Source organism: Cyprinus carpio, chromosome B5 (assembly GCF_018340385.1).
Source record: "Cyprinus carpio isolate SPL01 chromosome B5, ASM1834038v1, whole genome shotgun sequence".
NCBI lineage: Eukaryota > Metazoa > Chordata > Actinopteri > Cypriniformes > Cyprinidae > Cyprinus > Cyprinus carpio.
Window position 1 is genome coordinate 10,198,512 of NC_056601.1, and position 26,958 is coordinate 10,225,469.

At 37.0% G+C, this 26,958-nt stretch overlaps 1 protein-coding gene across 2 annotated transcripts in view; it reads right to left on the bottom strand.

Annotated features, from left to right (window-relative positions):
* Positions 1–22,220: 22,220 nt before the first annotated feature.
* Positions 22,221–26,958, bottom strand: part of LOC109080057 (fibrinogen C domain-containing protein 1-like) — a 75,407-nt gene continuing 70,669 nt past the window's right edge. For both annotated transcript variants that reach the window (XM_042724243.1, XM_042724242.1), the window contains exon 7: positions 22,221–24,973. In XM_042724243.1, the coding sequence (XP_042580177.1) occupies positions 24,705–24,973 (269 nt within the window). In that variant the 3' untranslated portion in view covers positions 22,221–24,704. The remainder of the gene's footprint in view (positions 24,974–26,958) is intronic.

The window sequence follows — 26,958 nt, forward strand, 5'->3', positions numbered from 1 at the left end:
ATGAAAGTTGTGGGAAAAAAAAGACACCGACAGCGTAATGGGAAAGTGCACAGACATATAACGCCGTTGCATTAGGGGCAGTCCCGAGTTCGAATCTCGGACCTCCCCGGCTTTGCTTCCTGTCTGCTCTTTACTGTCTATCATAATAAAGGCAAAACATCAAAAATAAATCTTAAAAAAGAAGAAAGTTGAGGAAGAAAAGGATCATGACATCAACCAGACGGAAAAAAAAATGTATTTGTCATATTCCTGCCAATCTCTGTCCACTGTCTCAGTAAGTGTCCTCACTTCTCCTCTCCCTCTGAACACTACAGTCCAGTTCCAGTGGAAGTTCAGTCTCCTTGCATAATTGCATGATTAGTTCAATTAGCTGTGTCTCCATACACCTCAGCTACTCCTGCACGAATACAGTTCTGAAGCTGAAAAGTAATTATGAGATGTTGGACTCAATCAAATCTCCGACTGGTATATTTAATTACTGTGATAATGATTGTTAATGACTTTGCTGATGGATTCATTGAGAGTCGTGGGAGGTTTATAGCACAGTGTACATGCACACCAAACACACACTTTTGTCCTCTTATCGCCCTCCTTTTATATTTTTGCATATTTCTTTCTCTTTTGACGGATGTTGTTTTTCTTTCTCAGTACAGCTCAGTGCAATATTTCATTTCCTAAGTCTCCTTGCGTGTAAATATAAATGTACATCTCTGGGAGAACATGTATATCTGTGTTTACATAATCTCACTGGATGCCAGTTTTATCCTCTAAAATGCTGCTTGGGGACTACAAACAACAGAAACGGCAAATGCTTCCCACTCTTAGTGAAGAGAAGTGTGCGTGCAAGGGTGCGTCAAGCGGCTGAAAACCCCAAATCCCATTTTCTTAATTCCGGTGGCGTATTGCCGGCTGACAAGCTTTATTAAAAGCCCTCAGCTAAGTCACACGATCGCCACACTTTCTCCTCTCGAACTAAAGTAAACCTTCTGTTATATACACTGTGTGCATGTGTTTGCATGTGAAAAAGGAGTAATGCTTTCATTTCTTAGCAGCGTGGGGTGTGTTTGCTATGTCTTGTTGGTCACTGCAGGGGTCAAATGAAGAAAAAGGTAGATGATGCTAATGATGATAAGGATAAACAACATGTCTGTGTGTGTGAATGTGTTTGCGTGAGCTGCATTTTTAACTATTGCACAAACATTGTGGGGAGAATCAATTAGCAACTAGTGCAGCATTAAAATGAAGGAGAAGGCTGGTGTATCCTCTTATCTCCACTCACACGGCCAGACAGATGCAGGACTTCACTGAACAATGCACTACATGTGCCTAACCGTGGCCTTTGTGTTCAGAGAAATTATTCAAAAATGTTTGGGCAGTTTCATCTCCGCCACACTTTGATGCATGGCTGAAGGGCAAGTCCTTGAATTGGTAGGTCTATTGCTTTTGTAGTCACCTGTGTGTGTACCCTATTGAGAGCCTCAGGGATTCTATTGGACACAATATATTCAAATCTAATTAGGAACACACTTTTATGACCAGAAACCCTCCCAGTTTTATGCCTTTCAATTAATTAGAATTCGCTTGAAGTGGAAAATCTAGAGAGTTTCATATTTATAGAATGAATATATTTGAAAATACTTGATCAAAACCATTAATTTCTTAAAAAATGTGGAAACCTGGAATATGAATGTTAGCCTAGGCAAGCTATCATTTGGCAAGCTATCATTTATGTTTTTACTTTGTTTTTATTTATTTATATGAATTGTAAATCAATGATCTGCTTTATTATAAGTGTAATGCTATACATTTTTAATTAAGTTCTATTTCTCATACAGTATGACTTTTGATATTCTTAAGGAGGTTAGATTATGACTCATTTTTGACACATGTAATTGCATTCATTGCTATTAATGGCTCTCTGTAATGAAAAGCCAAATAAAAATGTAAACAAATAAATAAAAAATAGCAGTAAGCAGCAGAGCTCGGACATATGGTGTGGCAGTGCCTCAGATAACCTGCGTCAAGACCTGAGTCCTGGCTCGAGATCCTTTCATTATCCAGTTCCCCTCTTTCCTTTTGCATTGCTTTCTGTCCTGTCCGCCTCATACTGTTCTGCCAAAATAAAAGTATAAAAGCCCCAAAATATACCTTAAAAATTTCTGTAAATCAGAACTCCTTCCAAAATATTGCAAGAAAATAAATCATTTTGTGCTGCATTTGGACTACAGTTGAGCCAAAAATTAACAGCCTGGAAGTCTCCAACAATTCTCTCAAATCACAGGCTGATTTGTCCAATAACAATGTCCAATAATAGACATACACGCATCACATGAATGTTTCTGCCATGTTTTTATAAGTTATTTTCACCACATTGCCATGTCCACCTATATCTCAAACGATGGTCATCATTATTTAAAACTTGCAATAATGCATATCTTTATAATAGATTTTCAGAGTTTAAGGCTGAAAGTCTAGGTCTGGGATAGGGCTAAAATTATACATTCTACAAAAAATAATAATAATAATAATAAAATAAAATAGAAAATAAATAAATGAATGACATGGCCTTCATATATACAGTAACAACAACAAAAAATAAGTTTTAATAAAATTCAGCCCCTAGGACATAAAAACACATGAAGTTAAAGAAATAGTTTGATTCTACTGAAAATGTTCCATGATGTTTGTCACGCTTTTCTATCTGGTGACATTAAGAACAGTCTATTTGGGGAATACAGTGTGTGTGCTGTGACTTGACTATAAATTGTGAAAGTAGCCTGACTTCACAGACCACTGGACACCCTCTAAAAAGCTGTGCACAACTAAATGATAGTGCTCACAAACATACACTTCAAAACACATTTTACCTGCCATTGCTTCCAATATCATAATAATTGGTATTAGTACAATATTAAGTCTATCTATAAAGCCTTTCTGTCACACTTTTATGTAGCCTGATTCTGTTTAGGACAGGCTCGCTGTTAACATGATTAGCAGTGCTATAAAAAATTTATATATGGCAGCATTAAATCCAATCTCAGATGTTGTCCTCTAGCTTTCTGTTTGATTATAATAGTCATATTTGGTCACAATATTATTGAAGGTGCCGAATAATCACATTAACTATGTATTTAAAACATCAAGAAGAAGGATTTTCTGGACATACTGTAGTAAAACCATTTCTGCTAGCCTAATGTCATGCTATTTCCAAGGATTCACATTTGATAAATAATACACTGTCTTACACACACAAAGGTGATTAGCGAAGAACATCCATCAAGACTAAGACAGAAAATTGATTGACATAAAAAAGTAGTGTTAGAACATAATTTACTCTGATTAATGAAGACAAATGGCTTACTAATACAAAACAAATGCTTTCATGGGGCTCAATGGATTTGATTACGGAACTGAATTAATGAAACTTTAGCAAAAATATGGCACGAATAGAGCAGATGATCACACACATACACAAATGCACCTGTGCACAATCACTTTGAAATTGTAGAACAAAATGAGTTTCAAAGCTTCTGTGCTTCTGAATTGAGGCATGGGATGTTTTGGCTGAAATTCATTCAAACTCGGCTCCAGTTTATTAACCCCCCTACAACCCCCCTCTTTTTTCTCTTTTTTCCTTCTTTTTTTCAGCCCTGTTTGTCGTGCCTGCTTATTTCAAACCCAATCGGTTTGTATACACTTTGGCCATAACGCTATTTAACCTTCTGCAAAGGTGACACTGGGTAAAAGGGTAATGCAGAAAGAAAAAAGCTGTGTGTACAAGAGACATTTATGAAGGAGACGTGCAGGCAGGTGTGCTCACTTGTGTATTTTTGTCACATATTTTGCTACAAGAGAATTGGGTGAGGGTTAGGCTCTTGAAGGAAGAATCATGTGTTCATGAAATGCTTTTTGTGATGCTTTTGTGTGTGAAGAGCAGCACATGAATTTCCCATCATTCGCTCTGTCTGTTGGCAGTATTTTTTCTGTCAGCTCTGCAGAACCACTTGGGGGAAAAAATACCAATCGCCTTTCATTCATCAGCAACACTTTCACTGTGATCGCCAGAAGCCTCCCAATAGTGTGTACCTTCAATTTATTCTTTCTGCCTAAAATATCAAAACAAACAACAACTGCAAAATTTTTGCCAGGGTTCCTCAATACCCAGATTCCAAAAAATATTCACTATAATCTCTGATATTTTCTTTCAGCCTATCAGGATTTAGTTTATGTATTGTATTTATATAGTCTATGGACTGTAAATATTTAGTGACTTATAAACATGACTGCCTCTAGAGCTCAGGCTGCCTGTGGTTTTGTTGATGTATATTACAGACTGATGTCAAGGACGAGGCACTCAGTCATTTGCTATTAACATGAATCAGGGAGGAAGTGGCATGGAACAATAACAACAACAACAACAACAGAGTTGTTGAAATGAAATGAATTCATTTCTTCACACAATCCATTGCTACTCTAATTAAAGCCAAAACTAAACCTAAAACTGTTCTTCACCGCATTTGCATAAGCAATAAATCTATCAAAAAATACATACATACACCCTGCTAAAAATAAATATATGAATCAATTTAAATATTCTAAGTGTTCCATTTAGCAGACTTTATGTAAACCAGTTTACTATGCCAAAAATACAAATACATTTAAGTATATTTATTTTTCAGAGTCTTGGTGAGCATAAGAGATTTCCAAAAACATTAAAACATCTATATATATAAAATAATAATAATAATCTTACCTACGCACGCACACGCACACACACACACACACACACACACACACACACACACACACACACACATGTGTATACTGTCATGCACATTATAAGGCTAAACTAAAGGGCTAAGCTTTTATTGCGGTCACGTTACACTGGAACAGGTTTTGGGGGTGCTCTGAAGGTCCCTCAGGACAGACACGGGACAGTGGGCCTCCAGAGCGGTACCCGCTCAGGGGACTCGGGAGGCCATGGCGGAGCAGGGGACTCGGGGCGCCATGGCACCTCTATGGCTGGAGCCCTACAACCCCCCCACTACGTGGTGCTGGCCCTGGAGGGCACTCTGGAGGAACAGGCACAGCAAAATGCTTTCGAGGAGCTGGCACTGGAGCGAGTTTTGGGGCTGGAGCCGGCATTTGAGGGTGCTCTGGAGGGCGATTACGTGGAGCGGGAACCGGAGCGAGTGCCACATGGAGGTCTGGCGGGCTTACCACATTAACATCCGGCGGGCTTGACTCAGGAATTGCCGGCTGACTTGACTCGGGAACTGCTGGCGGAGGGGTTCCAGATTGGGGTCGGAGACTCTCCAGACACCGAATGACTGTCACCTTCAAGTCGAGGGCGTTGGTGTCTTGGAGCTCCGTGAAATGATGGAATGTCATGCCGATCCAGAATAGGGTCACAAGGGTTTCTCCTTCGAGGGAGCTGGCGAAGGCGAGCGGCACAAATGCCCTCACGAAGATGATGGTGTCTGGACTCACCTGAGCCATTGTGATAAACATTCCTCGTTCCTCCATTTAAGCACGTTGGATCGAGCAGGAAAAACAAAACACTTTTCAAAAAACTGAAAATAAACGTGGGGAGAACAGGCGCCACTTTACTTTCTGTCTTGGGCGGCTGTTTTGTCACATTACGCTGGAAAAGGCAGACGAGGAGACGCTGGAGAACACTTCTACGTGGAATTTAATGGAGTTTGCAATGGGGAAAACACAGGAAAACATTTAACAGCTGACAGAGAAACTTAGAATGGGACTAACTAAATATACAGGACTTGATGAGGGGAGGACGAGGAACACCTGGGATTAATGAAACATAGGAAACACTTGGGACAAATTAACACAATACAAAGCGCGGGACAAAGTCTGACAGTTGCCTTTTTTTGTATCAAAAGGCCAATGTGTTTTGCTGGCAGTAAATCGAGCTCTGTAACAACACACACAATAGTCATGATTTCCAGCACTGACTGACTCAGCATGAATAAAGAGCTTCATGAAATTGTGTCCATAATTACCCTGTCTCTCTCCAGGTGTCCTTATCCATTCATCAGTTTTATTTTCTTTTACTTTTTAAATTTTTTATTCTTCCTGTGGTGAACTGAAATATTAACATTAGTTATAGAATGTGTTTGGTTCATCTTCCTTTAGCTTTAATGGCAGCAACACTCAAGCTGCTCAGACTTTACAGGTTTTAATAAAACTTGATGATCGTTCTCCAGCATAATTTGAGAACATTTTTATTTATTTATTCTTTTTTTTTTTTTTTTTTTTCAGGTTTAAATTAGATTTTAAATCCCAGATTGATCTGCATCTCAGTATTTTGGACCTCAGTGTAAAACACGAGCCAAAGACTGTGTGAGACATTCTTAACAGCTTGGTTTTTAGGTGTCACTCGTTCTCTGTTCTGTTTCAGTTAAATGACACTAACAAATACAAACACATTTGGGCTGTTTGTCATTTGGGCTCTGGTGAGGACAAGCATACATTGTTGTAAGAAATATGGAAATCAGCATAGTGCAACTTGTGAAGGAATACATAATGCCATGGAGTAAGTGAATTTTCATTTGAATATCTGAGAGAGAGCTATCTGCCAAAACACCACACACACAGAGAGAGAGAGAATAAATAGCTGACTTTGGTATACCAGAGGCAAAATGAGGTTATGGGCATCCAATAAACTTTGCAACAAGGTTAGACTCACATAGCAGGACAACATTCTTATCATCACAGTATCTGTGTGTAGCATTGACCTTTACTATACTGTATAACAGTTAGTTCCGGTCCTCTAATTTGATTGGTTGTGTTAACAGTGTTTTAAGGGGGCTGAGAGCGCTGGGACTTTTTAAACTGTTTGTATCAATCTACCTGTCTGGGTTTGTTCCAGACATTCTGTCTGTCTGCCATTTTACTTCATGCTACATAGTTACACCAGTTGGTGGTGCTAAGTGACTGTCTTTATGAGTGAGTTACTGAATCATTTACTCAAATGATTTGTTCAAAATGTTGGGAATTTATATTTCATTGGCAGAGGAAAAAAAAGAGACCAAATAACCTGATGTATCATGTCTAAAATGTAAGCGAATAAACATTATTTTTTGTCTGTTTAACTGTTTAAAATTACCTGTGGCACTTGGCCTGTGGCCTATTGCTTATGGCCGAATCACAGCCTTGAGATAGTCAAAACAAAAGCAGTCTTGCTTGAGTGGTATTTCTTAAATTTAATAGGCTATATGTATGTATGCATATGTATTTGTGATTGTCACTGGCACATATTCTTACTAGAGGCTCCTTTTTAAGGGTTGTACATTGATGATGACTAAATAGCAGTTTTTTTTTTAAATAGATGTACATTTGATTGCATGCCAGATCATCCAGACATTGTAACTGCTAATTAAAACACCAAAAACTATTATTATTATTATTATTATAAAAATTAGCTGTTGTTCTGGCTTGTATTTGACATTTTTTACTTCAAAAGTGTTGAAATACTTTAGCACTGAATGCATCTTGTTATAAACGGACAACTGTTGCTTTCATTCCTGGTAGCCCTGGATATGTACATAAATTATGCATACATGGTTTGCAAATTGCTGGGTTGAGAAACAACGGGCTAAACTACTGAAGCTCTGCTCTGTGTCAGCTATTTTAGGTGGGTGATCCATATGGAGAAGATGCTGTTATCTCCATTCATAGTGATCCATGTGAACTGTCACTCAGTCTTTTCATATGCACCATGTGACTGCATTTTCATGTTTTATGGCACATCTGATTAAACTGATTTAACTGTGAAACCTAAAAAGTGTGGAGCTCATAAACTGTGTAAACTTATATTGGAGTGTTTGTAGATGTTAATGAGAGTTTGGTTCTCCATGGGAGATGTTTGTAAATGCATGTGTTAAGATGAGAAGTCTAAAGGGAGTTTGCATGATTTTTTTTTTCTCTCTGTAGTATTTAATAAAAAACACACAGTAATGTATTTCTTATATGTACCGGTTAATAGTTAATTCATCATTAGCCCTACATTATTAATGCATTATGCAATGTTGTGCAGTATCCATAGGCACAGATGTGAGAGTGGATGACATAAACATATTGGGCCAAAGAGGATGATTTTAGCATTAGCTGTATGTAAAGTGGTTCTTGCCTGTTAAATGCTTTGTATGCCAAGACAGAGGTTCTGAACTTGATCCAAGCAGGGATGGAAGCCAGTGTAGGAGTGGAGCTCAGGTGCTATGTGTATCTATGAATGTTGAATATTGGCCAGTTAGCAGGTGCCTGGATCAGCTGCAGAAGCTTGATTGCATATGCTGAGAGTCCAGGAGTGAGTAACAGCAAAATCCTATTAAAACAGGTCAGCTCATTCGCCAGCCATCTTGTTAATACTACTTGAATAGAGAAAGAATGAATCTCAAAAGATAAGTTATTCCAATAACATATTTCATATTAGCAATAAATCTGTAATCTTAAAATTTGCTGTAGCTACCAGTGTTGCCATGTCCGCATTTCCCGCAGAATTGGGTTGCTTTAACACTGTTGCCGCGGATTGTTTTTCATGTCCGCAGGGTTGAAGCGACCCCAATAACGTGATATTTAGACCCTAAAATGCGAATTTTACCAGGGGAACTCTGCCAAAAATGTGTATTTTATCCCCCGGAACGCAATTTTTTATGGGGGACCCCTATTGGGCTAGTTTTTAACGTGATATTTGTAGCATTTGGTGTGGTTTTGTTGTGAAAACCTGGAAAAAATGGTTGTTTTACTAGTCGGAATTAAATTTGTTAATATGTAAGTAAAGTATGAATACTATGTTTAATAAAAAATACCCTGCAATCTCACAAAAGCTGTCAAAAATGGACCCTTACCTTTATTTCTGAGAGTGTGCAATTGTACTTTTTGTACTGTTTTCCTCCAACTGGCAACCCAGGGTGCCGAAAATACAATTGGGTAAACTAGCAGTGGGCGGGTTTAACAAACTAAAACAGAGACATTTTCAAAGGAGAATAACTGACTGTAGCATTGTTTTTCAGATAAACAAGTATGTTAACTTAACATGTTTCTTAAATATGCTTTATGCAAATATATTATGGTATTTTTATGCTTTAGTAGAGTCAAAAACTTACATACATCACCTTTAAAGGCACAATATGAAAGTTTTCGCCGCTAGAGGTCCAATGTTGAAAACAATAACAAAGGCTGTGAAGACGGGTGGAATGATGGGAGACATCATTTTCACTATTAAGAGATGAAGAGATGAATGGAATTCACAAATCATGTTCACAGATGAGGCAATGAATTACCTGCACCTTCCGCAGTTATTCAATCAGCGAATAAATTATACAGAGAAAGCGAGCAAAGAACATTTACATTGTCAAATATGACTGATTTTAGTCTAGTGTGAGATTAAGCACTTTCAAAAAACTCCCCTCAAAAAAGCTGTCTATACACTGATGAATGAATCGCATACTTCATACATACATCTGCAATTGTTTATGATGAGAGAATTCACGAGCTGAATTCAGTCAGCCTGTCAGCGCGCGTGCACACTTAACAACGAAACTACACTGTTTCAGCGATGACTCATCTGAACGCCTCTGATCGGCCATTGCATTCATAAGCTCAACAGACTCGTGTGTGATTGGTTATAATGCAGAACACTGTAAGAGTCATGATGTAACATTGAGCAGATATAAATGTAATACTGCAGTCAACACTTTTCATTTCAGCCGTAATGGATTTATTTTAACTGTGCAGCAGCATTTTTGCCCATATTATAGTTTCTAAAAGCGAAAACCGAGGATAGCTTGGATATTACAGTATGTCATTGATAGGCGATCACGACCATGGAGGAACAGGGATGAACCAATTTTTAAAACTGGAATTTCTCTGGGTTTACATATTCTTGGGAATTTTTTGGAATAACGTTAAGTACACAGCTGCATGAAATATATAACACTATGCAAGTGGTTTTTGGATATTTTATTACAAAAATCTTACATATTGTGCCTTTAAGTATATTTGATTGTGCTAAAGTGGAACTATGGCAACTAGGTACACTTTAAATATCTTGCATTTAAAGATTGATATTATACAGGGATCATATAATCCTTATTAGTTTATTATATCCTTTATCCTTATTAGTTTATATTAAAACACATTTTAGACATAATATTTAGAAATCTGCATTGTGCAATAAAGAAATGTTCCCAAATAAAGTTAAATTATAAGTTTAAATCAGTACTTAAGTGATGTCAATAAATATGTTAATGTTTTAAAGTATACTTAGTATGAAATAAATGTATTTTATATAAATTATGGCTTAGGTTTTTTTTACTAGGGTATTTTCAAGATTGATAATGATATGAAATGCACATTGGAATGATTTCTGAAGGATCATGAGACACTGAAGACAGGAGTAATGGCTGCTGAAAATTAAGCTTTTCCATCACATAAATTTTTTTTAGAATATATTGTAATAATATTTCTCAATGGTACTGTTTTTACTACATTTTTGGATCAGATAAATGAAGCCTTGGTGAGGGACTTCTTGTGAAAACATTTAAAATAACAATGGTATTTACTATTCAATCCATTTGATATTTTTAGGTCTTTTGCTTGAAGTGAAAACTAACCTGTCTAACCTGTGTAGACTTTGTAAAACGCAACCAATTTTTCAGCTTTACTAAGTCAACATCCTGCAGTTTACAAACACACGAGCACCCCACACATTGTCTCCATTCAAGGAATTGTGTTGATTTAACTCAGAACCTCAATAAACTGAATCCCATGTGTTTTTGAGGGCCTAAAGCTTTGCAAACACCATTAAGACTAAGCAAACCTATAAAAAATATCATCCTCTGTAACACACACTTCAGTCAATAGCTCTGGGTCCACAGAGACCAGGAACTCATTTTGCCACAAAGTGACTCAGGCGTCTACATCAATAGTCATTTTCTTAATAAATAATGAAATGATTGTGGATATAGAGACTGTTTTTGAAGACCTATAATCTCAAACACCTGGACTCTTTCTCTTGGTCTTTCTGACGTACAAAAGCACCTTTGCTGATATGGGAAATGAAGCCTGTCCCGTCAGATGCTGTTGGTTTAACCTGTGTTGATGGGATACCATTGGTCCCTGTGGTGAATTTCTTTATTAACTCACTTCTTCGGTTTCCTGCCTCCAACTATCCTCTTATATTTCCTCTTTATTTCTCTCCCCTGCCCACTAGGCCAGTCAAATCAATTTTTTTCCTTTTAGTTAATGAGGATGATGTGACATGAGGGCAGATATTTTGTTTCAGTTGTTATAGCCCATTCAGACATTTCAAAATATGTTATCTTATGTGACCCACAGAAGAAAGTCATACAGGTTTGGAACAGCATGATTTTTGAGTGAACTATTGCTTTAACATTACATGTGCTTACAAGTGCCCCTTGTGCATCATTGGTGCATATTTTCCACAGCATGCTGCTTATTTACTGAAAGGAGACATAAATGACTGAATGAGAGTAGCATAATGATACAATCAAAACCTGACAGCAATCACTCACGGAGTCAAGCACCCATGCCGGCATTACACACTCACAAGCACACTAAGATAGATGAACAGGCACACTCACCTTTCCCCTTTGTTATCACTCACTTTCCATTTGTAGCTACTGCTGCTGTGCTGTTCACGTGGCAGATTCGCTTCACTCTTCAGTTCTTCCTCTACCAGCTGTGAAAAGCCTATGCTGTTCCAGCATTTTAACTCATGTCCTTCAGGACCTCAGAATCTGACACTCGTAACAGAATGGATGAGATTTAGAGCATTAAAGAGTGTAATACAGATGGATAGAAGGCACCCAGCTGGGCAGAATGAATGAAATGGTAATAAGTCTACTATTTAGTCATTTAGCTGATGATATTAACCATAGCAACACTTATAACCAGTGGCATCTTTTTTTATTATTTGGTAGGGTACAGTCAATTAGCTGACTAACCCTCTATGAGTTATTTCCAAATGGCACGAGTTATTTCATAGTAAGCAAAAAGTGAATGTGGATTAAGCAATGGAAATTTCCACATTAGCCTACGGTGGTTTATGTTATCTCATAACTGATGAACAAAAGTATACCAAAATCAGCTGAACATTGGCAAAAGACAAATTATTAAAAACACTTTAAAAGCAATAACTTGAAATGCATTTGAATGAAATCAGAGTGAAATATTCACTTGAAATAAAGAGAAATTGCAGCTGATTGTTCATTTGTGCAAACTTGGCAGTGATTTTCCTACTGAGATCTGGCAGCTCATGCATGAATTCATTTTTTCATTTGAAATCATAGCAAGGGCATTGAACCTCTCTTTGCCCATGGTATTTCATAAAAAAAAAAAAAATGTTTACATGCACAAGACTATTACAATATGAAGCTGAATTTGGTCGTCTTTTATTAGTGTCAAACACACATTTCAGGAGTTTTTCTTTTACAAATATTAAAATAAATTTACTTAAATCATTATAACAGTCTCATATCTAAAAAGGATTACTGGCCTAGATTTTCCAATTCAACCCTTCATTCTCATCTGCTATTGGTAAGGACATGAATGAGAATAAGAGTGAAAAAAGTACTCAAATGTACCATAATTAATTGAGGAAATGTCTCGTGAGCATCATATCATAAAGCATATTAAAAAAGAATTCTGAAGGATCATGTAACACTGAAGGCTGGAGAAATGATTGCTGAAAATACCATTTGAAAATATATTCAAATTGAAATCAGTTATTTTAAATTGTTATAATATTTGAAAATATTCAATATCTTTTGAATGGTAGAACATACTGTATATATAGTTTGCAGATATTATTAGTTCAAATAGTTAATCATATGCAATGCATTTTTAAGCAGCATCTGCTGTAGAAACGTCACTATGTATTACATTCAGTCTTTCTGAATTTATCTGGTTTTAAGCGTCCTGCTCATGGCCTCTTGATAGGTTTGAACCTACAACCTTTAAATTACTTGCGCAGTTTAATAAACTACCACAACCCAATAATAATACTAATAACTGTGTGAGCTATTAGCAAAAGTATGCTGTTCAAATGCATGTAATTCTACATTTGGTCTGTGTGTCACGCATCTGCTTATTAATAGGTCTGCATATTTTTGCAGCCAAGAGTCACACAGCAAATGTTCAGCTAATGACAAGGAAAGCACATCAGTGGGGTGATGAAACGAAAAGGAGGAGAAAGGATTGGAATATGTCATGATGGACACATTTCTCTCGTTAAAGGAAAACGAAGTGAGTGCAGGCAAGACAGAGAGATGGGATTGTGACAGGGGAGATGAAGGGGGGATGTCACCCCAGGAACATCAAACCCAGTCATGACAGCTGGAGACGGATGCTCAAATAGCAGTCGTGTCACACTCACACACACAAATGTATATACACTTCTCTTTTCCTCTAAAAAGTGCCAGGAAGGTGAAGTTTCAGACGTCTTTATGTGAGCTGTTTTACTCTGACAGTGGTACAGTACCTGCTGCAGAAGATGATCACACGACAGCATTTGATGCCACATGCAGATAAATCGTAACTGATTTCAGTTACTGTAATTCATTTGTTTGCAACAATATTTATTACAGTGTTTTAGTCATAGTTTTTGGTAAAAAATATTTTTTATTTAGTCAATATTTTGTCATGTTAATCATTCATTTTAGCCAATTTTTACATTTACATTTACATTTAATCATTTAGCAGACGCTTTTATCCAAAGCGACTTACAAATGAGAACAGTAGAAACAATCAGATCAACGAGAAAACAACAACGGTATACAAGTGCTATGACAAGTCTCAGTTAGTCTAGTACCGAACACGTAGCCAGGGTTTTTTTTTTTTTTTTTTTTTTGGAATATGATAGAAAAGAAAAAAGAAAAAAAGGTAAGTACTAGTATTAGTTGGTTAAGTGCAGGCGAAAAAAGATGAGTCTTTAGATGTTTTTTGAAAATGAGTAAAGACTGTTCGAGCTGTTCGAATTGAGATCGGGAGGTCATTCCACCAGCTGGGAGCAGTCCAGGAAAAAGTCCGTGAGAGTGATTTTGAACCTCTTTGGGATGGCAACACAAGGCGTCGTTCACTTGCAGAGCGCAAACTTCTGGAGGGTGCATAAGATTGAACTAGTGAGTTTAGGTAAGTTGGCGCCGTGCCAGTGGTCGTTTTGTAGGCAAGCATCAGTACCTTGAATTTGATGCGAGCGGCTACTGGTAGCCAGTGTAACCTGATGAGGAGAGGAGTAACATGGGCTGTTTTCGGCTCATTGAAGACAACCCTCGCTGCTGCATTCTTTTTTTTACTTTAAAATGGCATCTGCTTTAATAAAAAAAGTTAAAACAACAAAAATTATAAACTGTACAATAAACTGCCCTACAGTTGTATAACGCAATAACTATGCCTCACAGTGTTTTTTGTTTTCTAAATCTGAAAATATTTAAAGGAATAATCCACACAAAAATGACAATTCTGTCATTAATTTACTCACCCTTTTATTGTTGCATACCTTTTTTTTCTGTAAAATATACAAGAAGATACTTGGAAACACTTTGCCAAAAACATTTGGTTCCATTTCTACAGACAAAAACAACAACAAAAAACAGAAGTCTATAGGGGAACTGAAACTGTTTGGTTATTAAATTATTAAAAAAGTGACTTGATTTTGGTAACAACAAAAAATTTGGTAACCAAAGATCTCCCATTGACTTTCATTGTATGGACCAAAAAAAAAAAAAGGAAACCTAAACTGTTTTGATGTCACAGGACAAATTATAGACTAAGTTACAAATTAAATTTTGACTAATTTTGAAACTGTGCTTTTGTCTCAGTTATTATGAAGGGAGTCATTTAGCAAAAGACACTTTTATTCAAAGTGACTTACAGTTCACTTATTACTAGGACAGACCCTCCGGAAGCAACCCGAGGTTAAGTGCTTTGCTCAAGGGCTCAATAGTATTCGCTCATGGACAGGGACATAAATTTCATTTAATTGTTGGGGGGGACAATATACATAAAATTTCTCAGGAGCATTTTTTGAAGGGGATACAAATAATCCAGCTAAAATTATACTTGTAAGGATAAGTATACACAGAGGAAAGCCTTACTACTCTTAGTTTAGCAGGGAGCCCGTGCCAAATTAGACAACTTAAAGCTGTTGTGCTCATGCCATGACATCGGTCGTGTCCATTGTAGACACTACTATCTGTCAAGAAGGTAACATTATTATTGCTAACATAATGGACTCATCAAAAAAAAAACAAAAAAAAAAACATTGAAATCATCAGTATTAAAGAAAATATAATCACTTTGTCCTATGTTTCAGTAAATAAAATAGCCTTGACAGCCTTGCTTACTGGAGTTCCACAACTATTGACTTTGTTCTTGCTCACCGGACTTGTATGTGTGTGTGTAGATCAGGGATCTCCAACCCTGCTTCTGGAGAGCTACTGTCCTGCAGATTTCAGCTCCAACCCCAATCAAACACACCTGAACCACCTAATCAAGGTGTTCAGGGCTACTTGATAATTACAGACAGGTGTGTTGGAGCAGGGTTGGAACTGAAGTCTGCAGGATGGTAGCTCTCCAGGAGCATGGTTGCAGATCCCTGGTGTAGATGATGCAGAGTTGTCAGGTTTTTGCAAAAAAACACCCAATTGCTACTCAAAACTAACCCAAAACTAGCAAAGTGTTTGAGGGGGGGTTCCCAGTAAAAATCACGTTCCTGGGGGTAAAATACACGTTTTTCAGTGGGGTTCCTCCAGTAAAATTCGCATTCCAGGGCTAAATATCACATTATTGGAGGCACTTCAACCCACTGACATGAAAAACAACATGCGGCAACAGTGTTAAAGTAGCCCTATTCTGTGTGAAAACCATGGACTTGGCAACATTGAGGTGATGTAAAAGAGGAAAGCAGGCATTTGGACCAAAGTACTGTGAGGCAAGGGAGGGGGAGACTCAAAAATTTTCTAAACGGATGTTTGCCCTGTTTGCGTTTGTGTTGTTTTACTACTTACAAAGTTATTTAAAGTATAAAACATTGTTACTTACAATACACAGCGTGGTTTTTAATCATAATTTCAGGGGGGACAACCCTCAGATGGGGTGGCCCTGTCCCTCCCTTGACCCCCCTGAGATTTCTGCATATGCTCATGGACTACTCACTGATCAAATCAGCAATCTTCTGCTTATCAGTCCTTACACAACAACAACACCATGCATGTTGATTTGTCATTCACTGAAACAAACATATACCATAAACATCTTAGGAGAACATTTTCAAAATAAATGTCTTAGTGTAGGGCTGTCGTTGAAATGGTTCTGGTCCGCTGAGGCATAAAAGGGTTAAAGATGGACTAGACTGCTCACTGAAGTGGTAATGACAGCTTTGGTTCTCTGCGCCAGCATCAGAGCTGCCAGTGGGTGGCAATGCTCTAAATAGCAGAAAACACATGCAATCGCTGACGCTGAGAATAAACAGTCTACAGTGAGCATGATTGGGTTTAATTTTAAGTCAGAAAGTTACTATGTTTGTCTGCACATACAGATATGCTCACACACGCATACATACAGGAACTGATGACATTTAGTCTCTTTTAGTCATTTTCTTCCCAATTTCGTTGTCAATCCAGTTAGTTTTTTTGTTCCTTAATGACATCATCCTCCAAGAAGCGACAAACAACAACACAAACACCTTAAGCGGGTTGCACCTCATCTGTATTCTCTGTTGTTGCCCCAAGTGTCCTGCAGGAATAAAGTATAACACAGCCAGGCTGGCACTAAGATGTCAGTCTTGCATAGCCAGACATTTAACTAAACAGCAAATGGTCTGACAACACTGCAGCTTATTCTAGCCAACAACCCTCCTTAGAGAGGAAAAAAAAATGCTGACTGACATGCACTCTATAGTGACAACAATGGTTTATGTGGTGTTTAGGGGTGAGTTTATTTGAATTAGATTATAGAACTGTGTAATTCCTGTACAAAGGTAATAAATACTATTACTATATGATTATTTCACAGACAATATGTATTGTACATTGCTGTTCATAAGTTTAAAAATGGCATCTCTTAAAAGACATCTCTTATGCTCACCAAGGCTGCATTTATTTGATCAAAAACACAGTAAAAACAGTAATACTGTTACTGTCACGGGAAATCATTCTAATATGCTGATTGTTCAAGGAACATTTCTTCTTATTATAAATATGCCTAGTATTTGTGTGGAAACTGTAAAACTTTTTTTAAAAGTATCTTTAATTGTAATTAAGTTTAAACGATCAGTGTTCATTTGAAATAGACATTTTAGAAATGTCTTTTTTTAGCAACTTTGTTTCCAGGTGGACTGATATAAAACTGTTACTTTTTACCTCCTGAGACTGATTAACGCCAGCCAAGCAATACCTGCTGTAAATATTTCAAATGACGAAAAACATGCAGTAGATTTATTGTGGCTGTACAATGGCCTTAATCAAACTATTAATTATGAAATACCTGGAAAAATGCATAGGGAGTAAAAGAAAAGACCAGGAGTGGATTAAAAGGCATTTAAAGTGGGTTTTTAGAAGCATAATTATGTATTTATCATGTGAATTCTTATTGAATGAATATAACTAAAGTCATTTGTGAATATTCAGCATCATTTTTTAGCTTTCTTCCCAGGGTTCTCAAGACTGTGGCAAATGCGTCATACACTTGCAAATGTGACTGTTTTACAGATCTTTAGATTCACCAGTGCTTAACTTATCTTGCTGTTTTCTTCTCCTGGAAAGTGAGAGAAAAGTGAGTTTGAGAAGGAAAGGAGAGAGAGGTTAATACATAGAATGTACACACACACACACAAATAATTTTGGATGTGCTCGCCATGATTGACTTCATTTACCTCTGCCTCAGAGACAGCCAGCAGGTAAATCTGGAGTGGAGGAAACCGACACTCAATCTAAAATAATAATAATAATAATAAATCTGTCTCTTCTTCACTCCCTCTACACGGAGGTATTGATTGTTATGCTAATGTAGGTTCCCTCATGCACAGGCGTCGGGTCTGCAAGACATAAAAGAAGCTGCCATGGTAATAAAATCGCTTTAATTTTCCTCTGACATTTCCCTTCCTCTCATCATCCCAATGGCAAAATCACAGATACACATGCAGAGCAAGGCAGCAATAAGATGAGAGCCTTCATACCCACAACCTACAAAACTGGAATCATACTACAATAAAACTGGATTCAGTGTGAACATGAAAAGGTCATGATAGTGAGACAATGAGATGCTGGATAATGATTGTCTCTACTAAACCTAATTTTTAAAATACCTCTTGATGTGTAACCTTTAGTTTATATGGGCATAGATGTGCATGAGTGTGAGGTTCATTTTTGAATGATACATCTATTCCTTTGTGGATACAGTATCACAACAAACTTTCTGGTCTGTCAAGGAGAAAGCATGCATATCTCGAGAGAACAAAGAACACTCTTGTCTTTTCATCTGTTTTTGACATGCTCGTACAGTTAACACACCCCTTCTTATCTGTATCGCTGTCATCCCACACAAACTTCACTCACTACTTCACTGTAGAACCATTCTCTCTCTCTCTCTCGTTTCAGTTAATAAAGTAGATAGTAGATAGTACTTTTTTTTGGGTAAGATTTAGTTTAGATTTAGATTTTGGCATTAGTCTTGTGCTCAAGGTCACAAAAGGTAATTCTTAGAAAGAGAATTTAGTGCAAATATTAATGCACTTTCAATTACCAGCTGTTCACTGCAGAAAACAACAACAACAATATGGAAACAGCATTGACATTTAAAACCATCCTTTATACTGAAACATAAGATAAAGTAATAAAAAGGGACTCTGACTTGTCAGTTCATTCATTACAAGTCTTTGTAAATATACAGTGTTGGGAAGGTTACTTTAGAAAAGTAATAGGTTACAGATTACAAGTTACCCTATTTAAAATGTAAAAAGTAGTGTAACTATTTCAGTTATTATTAAAGTAATGTAACTGATTACATTTGATTATTTTTAAATAATTTTCTAAATTTCTAATGTTTTCAACTGTTAATCATTTTCAAACATGTAAACCAGGCAGGGTTAACCTTACAGTAGTACTCAACACATTATTGTCTTAACACATTATTGACTTTCGAAATACTTCACTTAATTTAAAGAGCAGGTCATATGGGTTTTTGAAAAATCTCTCTTTTGCAGTTTATAACCTAGCTATCCTTAAATGAAAACAATCTGCAAAGTTGTTAATCAAAAAAGTGCATGATAAATAAAGATATTGTCTCTCAAAAGAGAGAGTCAGTTCTGAATCGCCTTAACGAGTCGTTATATTTTCGACTCTTTTGCCTGTTACCGGTGTACGTCACTGGGTAACACATTTGCATAATCCCCGCCTGCCCGCGAAATACGAACAGAGTCTGACCTGCCCACACACACTTTTGCTCTTAGTGCGTTTACATCATGTTGAGAAGACGCGGTGTTCAAGGATACCACAGAAATACAATTCGAGCCTTTTGTTGTGTGCTTGTCATTTTATCAAGAACTGCTTCTCTAATCTGGGCTTTTATCTTCGTTGGCTTCTAATCTTCTTAATTTGGACTAACAAGCTCTCTGAACCACGACCTGTAAGTAGTACGATTGATACGTTAGGTGTACATTTTCAGTTGAGTGCTCAAAATATAATTTTTTGTGCCAATATGTGATGTATACCTAGTGCAGCTTTAGGTTTCCAGGTAAAGCACGATATTACTGTCTTACTTAAGTAGTTCTAAAAATTTGCAGTGAACCTAAGAATATGTCGATTATTGTAGACTGACGTTGTTCTAATTACTTTGTTTAATAATAAAGAATGTAGTGTAGCACACAGACTTTATAATAATTGTGAAATTGCTGTTTATTGTGCTACACTGGCAGTTACAGGGTTAATGCGGGAGAGATGAGTGATTTCGGCTGGTGCCCCTGTGATACAAACTGTTCTGCGTTCTGATTAAAAGTTAAGACCAAGCGTCTTTTGTCTGTTGTTCTTCAAACATTACAGTAGACATATTTTGGTTTACAAACTGTATTGTTTAATCAGTTAGTCACGTTAGCACTCGGCTAACGTATCCACCTAGTGTTCACAGTTTAGCAGTGGGCACGATTCGCTTGCATAAGTGTTTTTGTATTTTATGTCATTATAAGAACGGATTGATTATATTATTGTTTTATGTAAAGGTGCTTTGTTAATGGTAGCGCTGGCTAACTGGCTCAAGGACTCATCTCTGTGCCAATCACAACAGGTTTGGCCAGCTGACCAATCAGAGCAGAGTAGGGAGGGGCTTGCTCCGAACTTGCTTGAAACGAATCATTTCCTAATCATTGGCAAATGACTCTTATATTAAATGTATATTCTGAGAAAATTACAATGTTTTCTGACCTTAGATGCATTTAAACCTGATGTAGGGGACTCCAGTACAATATTGGGACACTTTAAAATACCATATGACCTGCTCTTTAAGGTTAAAATATTTTCATTTTAAATCACAGCCACCACAAAATCACAAGATCATTCTGAGGTTAAATACAGATTTATAATCATGACAAGATAATTTAATAGCTATGATCCTGTTTTTGAAATCAAATTTTTGCATAGCTATGACAGGAAACACTGGAATCCAACAACACCTTAGGGGAAAAAAAGAAAAAAAAAAAAAACCAGCTAATCTTAAAAAATAAAACATATACATAAACCCAAATGGGGGGAAAAACAGTTATTGGATAGGCATCTACGGAGCCCGGGACGTCACCTGTAGGAGAAAAAAAAAAATCAATCCGTGGCGACGGTTTTGCAATCTGTCCCCTCAGGTTATAACCGTGCTCACAAATTCTTAAAATTTTTTACTGGTTTTTCAATTTGTTTAAATGGATTAACAAACCGTACCCACGAATTTCCAAGCCGTGCGCTCAGATTTTGTAAACCGTACCCTGGGTTTTTGAATCCGTACCCAAGAATTCATAATCCGTGAGCACGCTTTCGCTTCCAGAAGAGATCAGATGTGCTAAAACATTAGTCACATTTAAATCTAGACTCAAAACTAATTTGTTTAGCTGTGCATATATTGAATAAGCACTGTGCGATGTCCGAACTGATTGCACTGTATTTTACGTATTCACTGTATTTTATGTAAAATCATTTTCTATTTTTAACTGTTTTAAATTCATTTTAAATAAGTCAATTTTTAAATCATTTCCAAAGTTTTAAAATTGCTTGTTTTATTTTTGTTATTATTTTTCTACATGATTATTTTACTTCCTTTTATGTGAAAGCACTTTGAATAACCATTGTGTACGAAATGTGCTATATAAATAAACTTGCCTTGCCCTGCCTTGCCTAAACTTATTTAAATTATGTCAATCTGTTATGTAACTAGTTACTCCCCATCACTGTAAATATATATATATAAATTCAAGCATTTCTATATATTTTCTTTTCATCAAAATTTTACATTTTCTGATATAGCAATGATGGTCTAGGTTGCCAATGTTTGTGTCAGTTTCTTTTGCACTTTTGAGCAGAAATGGCCATTAGGTTACATTTTATTGCTCATCTCTTGTGCTGGTGTCTTCACTGGGGAGTTGCCATTATTGCAGCAAAAACAGGACCAGCGCATTCAGCAGTGAACTCACACGCAATCCCATGTGCTGCTCTCTATCATTCCCACACACACATTCATGCAGCCAACTTTCTCCATCGTTTCTCATCCACTGTAACTCCCTCAACACAGAGATCCAGCAACACACACACACACACACACACACACACACACACACACACACACACACACACACACACACACACACACACACACACACAGCCTGTTAAAACTGGGAAATGGGAACAGGATGTTCTTTGGCAGTTGCCAATTGCTTTAAACCACACATAAAGATTCAGCCAGAAACAAATTTAGACTTATTTATAGAGCAAAGGTTTGAGGAAACGCATCCATAAGGAGCAATCACAAACCCTGAGTCTGTGTGAAAAGTGTAATGTGTTGAGAGCAAACGCCCATGTGAGTATTAAAAACAGCTGGAGAGGGTGATGAAAAGATTTCCTGCTGGAAATGGAGAGATGAGTGTATGGATGCACAGAAAAGACGCATGGGAGATCTATCTCAAAATCCATGCAGTGCCACTGCAGATATCAATTTATTTATATGTTATTTATTGATTTTTTTTATATGCACACAATATGAAGAGCCAATGTCATACACAGAAATAACAATTTACTTTTTTCTTTACAAGTATATTTTCTGTTTCATTCAGTCACACGCACACACATTTCCACACACTCATTCTCACAGAGACCCTTAATTACAAATGATTTCAAATTGTATTTGTCCCATTTATAATGTGCACTCTTTTTCGTCCTTTCTTGACATAGTTACATCATTTAACATCTCTTTCCTTCATTCTTTTTTCAGCCTGTTAGCTTTTGTTCAGGGGATCATTACCATGGCAACGCACTAGAGAAATGTTATTGACAGCTGAACAGGCAGCATGGTTAACTTTGAAGCAAATGGTGACAGAGAAAAGGGACCGATTGTGATGTAATTCCACAGAATGAGAGGAGGGGGAAAAATCAGAGCTGAGAGAACAAGAAAAAAAAGTACAATAGAAAATACACAACAAAGAGACAAACTGACAGAGGCAACTTTGTAGTTAAAGTGGTGCATACTTAGATGCGACTCCAGAGACAAGGATGAGCACTCACTTGTGTCCATTTAAGAATCTTGACAACATCCTGTAATGCTGCTTTTACAGTCGTCTCCACATATTTTCTCAAATAATGTGCTCATTATTTGTTGGTGTACGCTTGATGGATTTCAACTCCCCTCCTGACAGACCAGAATTTAAAACAAGAGTCCATTCCATCCCAGTCACATGACTGCAGGCATTATCAGGACACATCGAGGGATCTTTTCTAAAGCTTTGTTTGTGTGCTTTTGTCAATTTCCCATAAGAAAACATTTCACATGCGCTAAAAGTCTCTAAAACATACACACTGTACATGAAATCTACACATATCTTAAAGCTCTTGTTACATTTATAAAGTAAAACTCAAAACTGCAAAATCCAAGATGAATGAATCAGTGTTTACACTTGCACAAGTTCATTCACAAGTCAGTATGAAAACTGCTCGTCTTTATACATAAAAACAAACAAACAAACAAGGGTGGGAACAAAAGTTTTGTTAGTGCGTTAATAATATTAAATATGTAAATCTCTTAATTTTAAATTCAAAATTACATAATTTAAGCAAAGTACAAATAAATTGTCATCATGATGATGATGGGGATTTAAACACAATTAGGTTGAGAGAGGGATGAATTACAAAACAGAATCGGGAAGAACAGAAGTGAGAGAAAAGGAAAAAGTCAGAAAAGAGCAAAGAAGAGAACAATGGGCAGCGTAATTGTACTAAATGACATGTTGACCTTTTCCACTTCCACAGGGGACCAAAGAAAACAAACCCAAAGAGTGAAGGGAGAGTGGAGGGAGAACAAATGAGGAGAAGACCATGAGGGAAAAAAGAAAGGGCGAGAGATGAAGGGAGCTGTTCGAGCATGAGGGGAAAGAAACACTATATTCACATTCGAGATGTCTGACCTTTGGAAGGTGAGCTGGAGAGAGAGACGGCAGTGAATGAGCTGATATACACGTTACCGTTCACACATAAAAGAGGACAGGGCGGCTCGTTTAAATTAGCATTGTGACACGGCGTCCAAAGGCATGCGTGAACAAATTACGTGTGTATGAGTGCTAAGTAAACACACTCGAGCGAGCTTGTCAGGCCGATAAAGAGATTCCTCGAGAACACTCAAACTTGTGCTGAGACAGAAACACGCTCGAAAAGGAAACGAGACAATATCACATTTTCCTTTTATCTGGCTCACACACATAAACAGCCTCCATCTGCGTATGTGCGAGATGAAGAGCCTGGCTTATGATCATTTGGCAATGGCGATCAGACAAAGTGGCCAATATGCTCACTAATAACCTGTCAGACAGATGAGAGACACACTCCCACAGAAACCTTTGCACTGCTCTCCTCCTAGACCGCCTCTCTCTCTCTCATTTCCCTCCCATCTTCCACACTTTCTTCTTTTGTACTAGCCTTCTTTTTCAGATATGAAGACTTTGTGGAGATTTGGCCTCGGCATGTGTATTTAGCGTATTAATTGCGTGTTAAACAAAAAGAGGGAGAACGGAAACGAGCTTTGCTGACAGAAGGAACCATTCCAACATTTCATTGTCGTACATAGTCCTCCATTAATTCATTTCCTAACCAGTGGCAAGATAATAGGATCCTTGATTCAGTGTCATTTTTTCTCAGAACTGAAGTGTGACTCACGGTATTGAGTCAGTGCAGGGGTGAGCTGAGATCTGACAGCTGGGGTGTAAAGAAACTTCAAGGCCTGATGATAAAGAGATTGTCATATGGAGGGCAGGACTTACAGCACGGCCACACAACAGTGCGACTTTTCTGCCAAATGAATAAACAGGACAACAAAAAGCTCTTTTTCAGATTAGCAACAACCACTGTCCTTGTTGTTTTCCACACCATAAGTCCCATACTAAAGTCTTTTTTTTATTTCCCTACATTTAAATTTGACTTTTTGTGTGGTTACTTGCTTTCTCGCTCTTCGCGCGTTGGCCGAATTTTCATTTCTGTGAATTTTAGTGAGTACTGCCACCCGGTCCAGGACGACCATTCAATCCCGTCGGCGTAAGAGGTGTGCTGTCCGCGCAGGTACTGGCCGTTCAGGTTGGATGTGTGGCAGTTGCGGTACCACCAGGCGCCGTGGTAGAACGAAGCACAGTTGTTCTCCGAGTGATCGTTGTCTCTGTCTTTTGTGGTGAACTTCATTCCATTGTGCTTAAGCAATGAATCTCCTGTTTACGGGTATACACAAAAATAAAGGGAAAACAGCAGAAAGACAATTAAACTATTGTTCAAAAAAATTTGGGGTCAGTAAGGTTTTGTAAGATTGTTTCTTTGAAAGAAATTAATACTCTTTTTCAGAAAAAAACCTTTAATAAAAGATACAAAAGTGACAGTAAAGATATTTATTTGTTTTATTTATCCTTTATTTAGCCAGGAGAATATGAAGGGAAGAATCCCTGGCCAGCAGCCAGGATAATCCCATTGAGACTCTCAATGATGATCCCATCTCTTCTTTGCAACAAAAGAGTTAGATTTTTTAAAAAAGCTGTTTTTTTTTAACTTTCTGTTCATCAAATAATCTTGATTTTTTTTATTACACTAAAAGTGTAAGCAAAAGAATCTTGAAAAAAGGCTTTTACTAAATATTAAGCAGCACTGTTTTCAATATTGATAATAATAAGAACATCAGCATATTAAAATGATTTCTGATGGATCATGTGACGCTGAAGACTGGAGAAATGGTTGCTGAAAAATTCAGCTTTGCCTTCACAGGAATACATTATATTTTAAAATATATATAAAATTTTAATTTTAAATTCTGATAATATTTCACAGTATTACTGTTTTTACTGTATGTTTGATCAAATAAATTCAGCCTTGGTAAGAGACTTTTTTTCAAAACATTTTAAAAATCTTACAGACCCCAAACTTTTAAATGTTAATATGTGTTTAGGTTGCAACAGAGCTGATTTTTGTGATTCTAGAAATAACGCTGTGAAAATCATCACAGAAAGTAATTTCACACAAACAACTCTAGATGCCTAGAAATACATGAGACGAGTTAGCATACACAAGCAAATCATCTCAAATAAAAGCATTTTCAGCATTTTATCTCATTTGGGTGTGATTTATGCATACAGAGTGTTTTGTTTTGCTCCTGTCTCCTTCCGTCACACTTTCATAAGACCTCAACATTTTGCATCGGATGACTCACTCTGTATTGAATGATTTCATCAGTCTCACCATTGCCTTTTTGATGATCCTCTTTAAAGAACTTGCGCGCAAATGCATATAGGTGCTACTCTATAATTAGCTGAAATGTGTTAAGTTATGTGTTACTGTATGTGTTAAGTTACACACTCTATGCTGTCTGGAACATGTAGCTGAAGCAGGACTTTATTGGGTGATGACACTGAAGTGCACATATAGTAAACATGAGTACTACATTAATATAAAGGCAACTACTGTAGATAATTCTATGTATAAAGGCCCATTTATACCAATAGGCAAGCTTGACATTGTAAAGGCATACTATTTAAATAAGGTTGGTAAGACTTTGTTTTCTCTTAGTTATATTCGACAAGGCTGCATATATTTGACCAAAATACAGCAAAGAGTAATACTGTAAAACTTTTGATCCTTTAATATGTCCTTGAATAAAAATATTGATTTCTTAAAAAGAAGAAGAAAAAAATCTTACTGACCCCAAACTAGAAATTAGACAAATCTGAAAAGACACATTTTCAATTAGTTTCACTAGTGCTTTTCAGTGTTTCACTTTTCAGCTGAAGGCAACAATGATGTGGAGAATCTCCATAGAAAGTTACAAAACAAGTACAAAATATTAATGAAATGAAGTATGCTGTGAGAAAGCAGAGCTAATAAATAAAACAGACAGATAGATAAATAGACACACAAAACTGTATGCACTGCACTATATTTTTCACAATATTTGCCTTAGTGCTTTTAACAGAATAATCAGGATTAATTGAGTTTTTTGTGTGTGTGTGTGTGTGTGTTTTTTTTCCACCTTGTATGACCTTATAGGTCCCCACACCTCAGTTTGAAAACCCCTGGTCTATAGCACGCAGTGGCATTATGCATTATTGTCTTTCCAATCCATTTCCAATATAGTCAACCTATATTTACTGCCTATTCTGTAATCAAAGGGTAATAACATGGCATCAAATGGCTGAAGCATCACCCATGCATG